This window comes from Chinchilla lanigera, unplaced genomic scaffold, assembly GCF_000276665.1.
Source record: "Chinchilla lanigera isolate Chin_1 unplaced genomic scaffold, ChiLan1.0 scaffold00057, whole genome shotgun sequence".
In the NCBI taxonomy this organism is placed as follows: domain Eukaryota; kingdom Metazoa; phylum Chordata; class Mammalia; order Rodentia; family Chinchillidae; genus Chinchilla; species Chinchilla lanigera.
Genome location: NW_004955458.1, coordinates 11,152,839 through 11,161,595, shown reverse-complemented (window position 1 = coordinate 11,161,595; position 8,757 = coordinate 11,152,839). Strand labels below are relative to the sequence as shown.

Here is an 8,757-nt window from a genome sequence, read left to right as displayed (position 1 = left end):
GGCACGCGCCCGCGCCGGAAACGCGCGTGGGACCCGCCCTTGGTGCCCGGGCGCCCACCTCCTCCTCGAACTCTTTTGTCCCGCCGCCTAGAATCAGCGAGCGAGCGAGCGAGGTGTGCACCCGAGGCCCGCCGGTCTCCGGCTGGTCGCTTGATCCGGTTACGCTCCGGGCCAGCAGGGCGCGGGTGGGGCGCGTTCCTGGAAGGGCGCCCGGGCCGGGTCCTGCGGGTCCCGCGGGAGACGCGGTCCGGCGCGGCGCGCCTCGTCCGGGCTGGCGTCGTGCTGCTGCTCCACCCCTTTCCTCCAGGAACAGACCCAGCTTACGAAACCCGTGACAGGACGGAAGCGGGATCTCCCCTCCGATCACTGTTTCTTCCCCTCTTGGTCCTTTTCTCTGAGCCACTTCAGGTCTGAATTTTTCCACTGGGGCAGGAGTCTAGCCTCTCTTTCCTTTCCCTCGCCTGAACCTCGCCTTGAGGTGTTCTCAAGGGAATGACTGGTAAGACGCCAGACGGAGCTGTTTTGCCTAGACAATCGTAGCTTGTTCTCAATCTCTCTGAAGAAAATAATAAAATTAAACGAAAAAAAATTTTTTTTGCTCAAACTACTACTACAGTGGGCTAATATCACTGTGAAGGTTTACTTATTTTTTCAGTAAAAGTTGGAAGTAAAACTTTGCCTTTTATCTCACTGTCTCCATTCTCTTGAACTAAAATTTCTTTTAAAAACTGAATTTCCTCTTTTTTTGTTGTTTTTTTTGTTTTGTCTTTTTGAGACAGGGTCTCTCTATGCAGTTCAGGATGGCCTTGAACTCACTTTGTAGCCCAGGCTGGCCTCAAACTTGCAAAGATCCTCCTGCCTCAGCCTCCTGAATGCTGGAATTACAGGCGTGCACCACCATGCCCAGCTTGAATTTCCTTTACTAACTTTTCTTGTTTTTGTTTTGTTTTGTTATTCTTTTTTTTTTGTTTTGATTTTGTGCTGGAGATCGAACTTACAGCCTTGCACTAAAGAAGCAGATTTCCACTGAGCTACATCCCTAGTCACTACCAAGATTTTAGAAACTTTTAAATACCCAACTTTTTCTCCCTTCTTCAGTGTAAATATTTATTATTTGTAGCAAAAAAGTAATGATTTTAAGATACTGTTATTCTTTCCTAAGAGAGACAGTATGTGTATTCAGCAGTCATATATTTTAAGATATCAGAAACTGAAAAGTACTATAAAATTCCATAGGCCTCAAGACAAGAATCCTATGAAAAGACATACCATGTTTGGTCATGCTTTATGTACAAGGTGCACTTTTCAGCCATGTAGAAGAATATGTAATATCTATAAATGTGCAGAACACAGCTAAGATTTCAGCATTGTTTTGTTTGTTTGTTTGTCTTCCGGTACCGGGAATTGAACTCACGACCTTGCGCTTGCCAGGCAGGCACTGTGAGGCTGAGCTAAATCCCCAGCCCCAGCATTGTTGATAGAATGAACATCCGTCTTGAACGATATAGGAGTTTAACTTTAGAAATTGTACACAAAATAATTACTCCCAAAAGAAAATCACATCCTAAATCCCAGGAACCTGAGTGTGTTACAGGCCAAAGGGAAATTTAGATTGCTAGTCCGTTCATCTCCCAATCGGGAGATTAACTCGGATTGTACAGGTGGCCACTATGTAATTGTGTCTTTAATGCGGAGGAAGGAGGCGGAAGTTGATGGAAGCATGCCGTGTGAGGGACTCAACCAGCCGCGGCTGCTTTTGGAGGAAGAGGCTATGACCTAGGGAATGTAGGCATCCTCTTGGAACCCCCAGCAGCTATGCAGTCCTGCCAACGTGACTACCGTAAGCCCAGTTCTTACGCCACCCTCCTTTCTGCACTAGGGATTGAACCCAGGGCCTTGCACATAGTAGGCATGTGTTTTGCCAGAGCTCCGTCCTGATCCGTTTTTGGATTTCTGATCTCAGAACTATAAGGGAACAAATTTGTGTTGTTTTATGCCCTTCTGGTTGTGGTGGTGTGCTACAGTAGCAATAGGAAATGAACTTAGAGAAGTATTTCCTGTTATGGTGTTTTTTAGTGGGTGCATTATTGTTTCATGAGAAATAAATATAATCTAAGCATTACTGTTTGAATGAGAAACGTTGTGGCTTGTGTGTAGATGTGGGAAAACCTCATGCAGTCATGAGGGACTTTGAAGGTGGCTGGATTTAGAGTGTGCGAGATGTGGGAAAACCTCATGCAGTCATGAGGGACTTTGAAGGTGGCTGGATTTAGAGTGTGCGAAGCTGGGATCAAGGGTGAACCGCTGGGAATAAGGGTGGGTACCCTGGATAAGACGTAAGGGACAGAAATGGGGTTGTCGCTTGTTGCTTGCTGTCTCCTGCCTGCCTCCTCTGCGATGCCCCTCTGCCGTGCCACCCTGCCTCGGAGCCAGCCCACCATGAACTGAAACCTCTAAAACCTGTGAGCCAAATAAACCTTCCCTCCTTTAATTTTGGGTGTCGGGCATTTTGTCTTAGCAAAGAGAAAGGCAATCAAGACAAGAAATAAATATAATCATGCCAAACACAAAGGCCTTAACAATCTCTTTAGGGGCCAGGGACATAGCTCAGCAGTACAAGCACCTGCCTGGCAAGTACAAGGTCCTGAGTTCAATTCCCAGTACCAATAAGCTGGGGGTATAGCTCAGTGGCACAAATGCCTGCCTGGCAAATGCAAGGTCCTGAGTTCGATTCCCAGTACCAAAAAAAAAAAAAAAAAAAATACATTTGAGTTCCCAGTACCAAAAAAGGAAAGAAATGTAAAAAAAAAACAAAACTTTTTCTGAAGTTTTATAAAATAGTTCTTAGATTATTATAGTTCAGTGACTTGTACTAAACTCTGTGGGTTGTATGAAAAATTTATGTCATGAAATTACTTTATGTGGTACCAGTTAAGAACCACAGATGTAACTGACTAGTCATCCTGTAGGAATACTGGGTAATTTCTCCTTACCACACTGTGTAAAAGTTTCCTGACTTCTGTGTCATATCACGTATAGTCATCCTTCTACGCGTGTTCAATCAGTCGCTTAAGTTACATTGGTCAGCCCCAAGGAGCTTTATTTTTTAGAACCAGTTCCTCACGGCTTGAAAGATAAACTGTTTAATCTCCTTTTCTACCAGGGTGAAGTCCACTTTCTAAGGCCAACTCTAAACATTCTTTTCTATTCTCCGCTATTTTCTCATCTTACTGTACAAGTTTCTCTTCTCGTTGTTTAGCTTTTGCTTGTGTCAAGTTCCCATTCTGCCTTTGTTTCTGCTGTCACATGATTGCTGGACTTGAGTAAAGCCCCTAAACAAGCCAGTCCTTTATATATCTGCGCCCCAGACGTCCTTGTTCAGCGTTGGGCCAGACACTTCCATTTATTTCATGTCATGCGTTACAGTTATACATTAAGGAAAAACCTGCAAATATATGAATAAAATTTCATTCTCCCCTAAGTAAAAGTAAAGCACAAAAACCGAAAAACTGAAAGTGACAGCCACAAAAAGTTAGACTGGAAGTCTACGCGTATTTTGGAGAGGGTTCGAATTTGAAGAGGGTGAAAAAGTTCTCTTTTCGCAAAAATAAGCATTTAAAGTGCGCTCAGGGGTCTCAGTGGGTGTCTGACGTGGTTCATTTCAAAGAAATGATAAACGTGCCTGAGCAAAGCTTTTATGAAATGCTGACATTTTCTTTAAAAGTTAATTTTAACAGAATCCTTTAGAGGTTTACCCTTATATACAGCAAATATTGTTCTTTAAGTCCATCTAAAGTTAGACATAAACAAATACACGGAATAGTCTGAATTTCCTAGGGTTTCACTCGCCTTCAAAGCCTAAAAGAAAAATCGATCAACTGCAGCAGCCCTTGCCTCGCTTTCCTCTTCTCCCTGCACTCCTCCGTGAATACCTGCTCCCCACAAGCCCAGGCTTCGGAAGCTCCTTCGCACCGGCAGCGGAAGCACCTTTTCCAGGCTGGCCTGCTTGCTTGCCGGGCACATTTCTTCCTTCTTCAAGGTGGTTGAGATCACCCTATGAAAAATCAGTTTTCCTCCTTCGTATCCCATTGCATTTCCATATTCACTAGGATATTTATTAAACACCTACTTTGTGCTGTTCTTCTAAAGTAGAAGATAGTTGGAAATCACTCAAAAAGCAGCATCTTTAATAGAGGTATTGCCAGGTTGTATGACATCAAAAAGTAATGTCTTCTGCTTTTGCTTAGGGAGGCAGAAAGAGAGGTAAAGGCAAGGAATTATGGGTAAAAAATAGTATAAACTTCCTAGGAGCGCAGACTCTGGGTTCAGACTGCCTGGCTTCAACACAGTTTTGTTCCCACTGTGGAAAAACTATTTTACTTCTGTGTTTGAGGGGAATGGAGAAAATAATAGTAACTTCCTCTTAGGGTCCTTGTGAAGATCAGATGGGACTGCTTAGATGATGCCTGTGGAATAGTAAATAGGTCAGATGCAAACAGTGAATGCTAGCTGTTACACCCTTGCAGAGGCAAGGACCCTGAGGGACAGATGTTGATTTTCCAGGCGCGCATTGTGACGCCGTGACCATTATATTATTTAACTAACTGCCTTATGATTTCCTGAGATCATTTCTATTTCTGCACAAAATCTCGGTCATCTTTGTAACCCAGGCCTGGCAATTATCAAGAGTTGAGTATAATTGCTGGATGAGCAAATGTAGAATGAACAGCACGGTACATATTTGTTTAATTTATAGTTGAGGGGTTTTTAAACATTTTTTTTCACATTTTATCATCAGATTTACTATAGCATGGAAGGGGTTGAAAAATGTCCATGACATGAAAAATAAATGTTTAATCCTCTGTGCTAGAATCAGGAAAGTGACATTAAAAAAACAAAGAAATATGGGGGCTGGGGATTTAGCTCAGCGACAAAGCACCTGCCTGGCAAGTGCAAGGTCGTGAGTTCGGTTCCCGGTACCGGAGAAAAACCCCCCAAAAAAAACAAAACAAAAAAAAAACCAAAGGAAATATGTATTATGTCATAGCCATCAGATTGGCAAAATTAAGCAGTTAGACTTTAGCTTGTGTTTGCTAAGGTATGAAGAATCAGAAATCAGGAAATATTCTACAGTGCTGGTAGGACTTGGCAATAGCTAAGAAAAATTGTGTATTTCTTACTAATCACCAATTTCTTACTTAGTCTGTGCTCCAACTGTGCATGATCTTGAAATACTGCATTCAAGAATAATTCTAACAGCCAGTGTTCATAATAGAAAAAATTATCAACAGCTGAGTATATATGTATATATTTCTCAATGGAAAGAATGTTGCAGGAGGCTATAGTCAATATGATGCTATTGATAGAAAAGTAGCTTATGGATAGATACATATTTAATAGCAGTAAGAAAACACTAGTTGGGACAAACAAAGTGAGGCCAGAAAGGGAAAACATGACTTTAAAAAACAAACAAAGGCCGGGGGTGGTGTTGCACACCTGTAATTCCAGCACTCGGGAGGCTGAGGCAGGAGGATTGTTGTGAGTTCGAGACCAGCCTGGGCTACAAAGTGAGCTCAAGGCCAGCCTGAACTACATAGCGAGACTCTGTCTCAGAAAGACATAAAAATAAAAATAAAAAACAAACAAAAACTGAGGCACATATGGCAAAGTATTTGCTAGGTGAAGATGCAGGATATTCATTGCACTCTCTGTGTTAGATTTTACATTTCAAAGTTTTAAAAAGTGATATTCTCTATTGACTCTTGAGAAAGGTCCATTTGAAGTTTTTATTTGATGACAGAAACAGTTAAAAATTAGATGGGGGTCGAGCATGGTGGTGCACGCCTGTAATCCCAGCACTTGGGAGGTTGAGGCAGGAGGATCGTTGTGAGTTTGAGGCCAGCCTGAGCTACAAAGTGAGCTCACCACCAGCCTGAACCACATAGCTAAACCTTGTCTCAAAAAGTAAAAAAAAGAAAAAAAGAAAAAAAGAAAAAAAAAATAGATGTGGAAGCAACCAGCCACAAAGTCCCAATTTTCAGCAATAATGAGATGAGAATGAAACGAAAATCCACAGAAGATGACTTTGGGAAAAAAATCCTGTCTTTAGCTAACTAGTTCTCTCGGGGCTTGTCTAGAATGGACCTATTTAGGTGCTTTCTCTCTCAGATCTTTCATTCAAGCTTTAAGGTGATCGTAAGCAAAGGAACGGGCCAGCCAGAAGGAAGGACAGCAAAAACGAACATGCTGAAGTGCGAAAACTGTCCTTAGAGCCGAGCAGACCTTCTCGGGTATGGACGGGCCGAGAGGGAGTCACTGACATGGTTTCTGTCCTGCAGCGCGGGATTCTCCTCACAGGACACCTGTAACCCTTCCACGGGTTCTGGTTGCTCTCCGGGTTAAACTGTGTTGTCTTGAAATTCTGCCCAGTGGGAATGTCAAATTCAACATGTTCGAAAACAGAAGTTCTGATTTCCACCCCCGCATGAGTTCCTCGCTTCCTGTTTCTTAGTTCGGAATGACCATCCTCCTTCAGCCTGATTCTGTCTTTCATTTCCCGTATCTAGTCCATGAGGATAGCCTCTCGTCTTTCAAAAATACATCCTATTAGGAGCTTTGTTTCCTGGTACCAACTGTTCAGTCCCTTATCTAGACTACGGAAATGCCTCAAAACTGATTCCTAGGCCAGGCGTGGTGGCGCACGCCAGTTATCCCAGCACTCAGGAGGCTGAGGCAGGAGGATTGCTTCAAGATGGAGGCCATCCTGGGCTACAAAGTGAGTTTAAGGCTTGCCTGAACTGCATAGTAAGACCCTTTCTCAAAAAGACAAAAACAAAAACAAAAATAAAAAACTGAGTCCTTTCCACATTGCAGTTGCAGTGATCTCTTCAGTACAAATTACAGTTTATATAAATTTTCTGATTCAGAATATCCATGGGCTTCCAAACTCCTGACACCCACGAGAGCCTGTGCGGTTCCCCACTCCGCCGTCATCTCTCCTGTTATCTCCTGCCACTCTTTGTCAAGCTCTTCACGTTCCTCTTTTCTTGTTTTCAGTAACAGGACTGAACCCAGGGCCTTATCCTAAGCTATGTCCTTACCCTTTCAATTTTCTGTTTTTTTTTTTTTTTTTAATTTTCTGTTTTAAGACAGAGTCTCGCTAAGTTGCCCTGGCTGGCCTTGGACTTTCGATCCTCCTGCCTCACCCTCCTGAGTAGCTGGGATGACAGGCGTGCCCTACTTTATCCTCCTTTTGTATACTTCAGGGCCTTTGCACTTACCATCCTATCTGGGACACTTTTCCTTCAGACCCTCCAGAGGCTCAATTCCTCCTTGGCAGCTGTGTTGTAGCCCAAACTCAGCATCACTTCCACAAGGATGCTTCCCTGGGCACCCAAATTACCATCCTAAGATAAGGGTGTATCTCCTGGTAGAAAATGTGTGTAGTATGCACAGAATACAAGATTCAATTCCCTCAGCATAAAAGAAAAATAAAAACACTGCAATACCATTCCCCCATTTGTTGTGTGTGTACCATAACATTTGTCATACCTGTTTGTTTCTTTTTTTATTTTTTATTTTTGTCTTTTTGAGACAGGGTCTCCCTCTGCAGTTCAGGCTGACCTTGAGCTCACTTTTTAGCCCAGGCTGGCCTCGCAACGATGCTCCTGCCTCAGCCTCCCAGGTGCTGGGATTACAGGTGTGCACTACCACGCCCAGCATACCTGTTTGTTTCAAAGCAGTCATCACTCTCTACCTCATAGAAGATTCGCCGGTGCAATGATTGTTAATACCTAGCTCTCATGTTAAACATGGGCTCCTTGGAAGCAGGACTTTGTCTTGTTCATCCCTGTCTCTGAACATGGTATTCCTGACACACAGTGGATGGTCAGGAAATATCTGTCAGTTGAAACGACGACTGGGCGCTCAGACCCCTTGTACCCTTTACCACTGCGAGAAGGAGCTCCTGTTTCCTTGCTCCAGGAGTGGAGGAGCTCTGGATGGACTGGTCTTCACCCTGGTCGGGGTGACACAGCCCCAGTAAAAACTCAGGTTCTGCGATGCGCGTAGAAGTCTCTCTTCAGACCTTGTTCGTGTGGAGGGTGACCTCTGCGTTGGTGAGCTGCATCATGCATTTTGAGAGGGTGTAGAAGTTCTGTAAGATGTGACCATATTATGGATACTTCTCTAGCTTTTTTCTTTGACTCCTTTATAGCATTTCTAAACTCCTCTTGGGCGGGGGATATAGCTCAGCGGCATAAGCGCTTGCCTGGCAAGCCTGAGGTCATGAGTTCAATTCCCAGTACCAAAAAAACAAAAACAAAAACAAAAAACTCCCCTTTGGGAGGCAGAAGGACACAGTAAGTTCACATTGGCCGATCTGCCTTCTTCTTAATTGTTTGGCTGGACTAGCTTGAATATTGCAAGCAAGTCCTGAGGAGCCCACGGGGGAGGAATGTTGTCACTTTGATTCACTGCTGTATCCCAGCGACTGTATATTGTATAGTACGTTGGTCAAGGTAGCCTAGGTTAAGCTGTAGTAACAGCCCTAGAATCTCAGCGCTTTGACACAATATACAGGTTGTCTCGTTCAAGCCGTTTGTCCGTTGTGGATTAGCAAGAAATCCTGTTGCTAGGACACTTAGCCATTCATCTTAATATCAGGGGCTCCATCTCAGCATGTGCTTGTATAAGCACTGTGGTAGGGGAAAATTAACTTGGCAAGTGATGTCCTGGTTTTTAAAGATACATGTGTTC

At 43.6% G+C, this 8,757-nt stretch overlaps 1 protein-coding gene across 1 annotated transcript; it reads right to left on the bottom strand.

The window, feature by feature from the left end:
- Positions 1–28: 28 nt before the first annotated feature.
- Positions 29–4,089, bottom strand: LOC106149946 (translation initiation factor IF-2-like; the record flags this gene model as incomplete). Its single annotated transcript, XM_013520808.1, is given in 2 exon segments — positions 29–436; positions 3,895–4,089. Coding segments are annotated over 2 exon segments (603 nt in total), but the record flags the coding sequence as incomplete, so codon positions are not given.
- Positions 4,090–8,757: the final 4,668 nt, after the last annotated feature.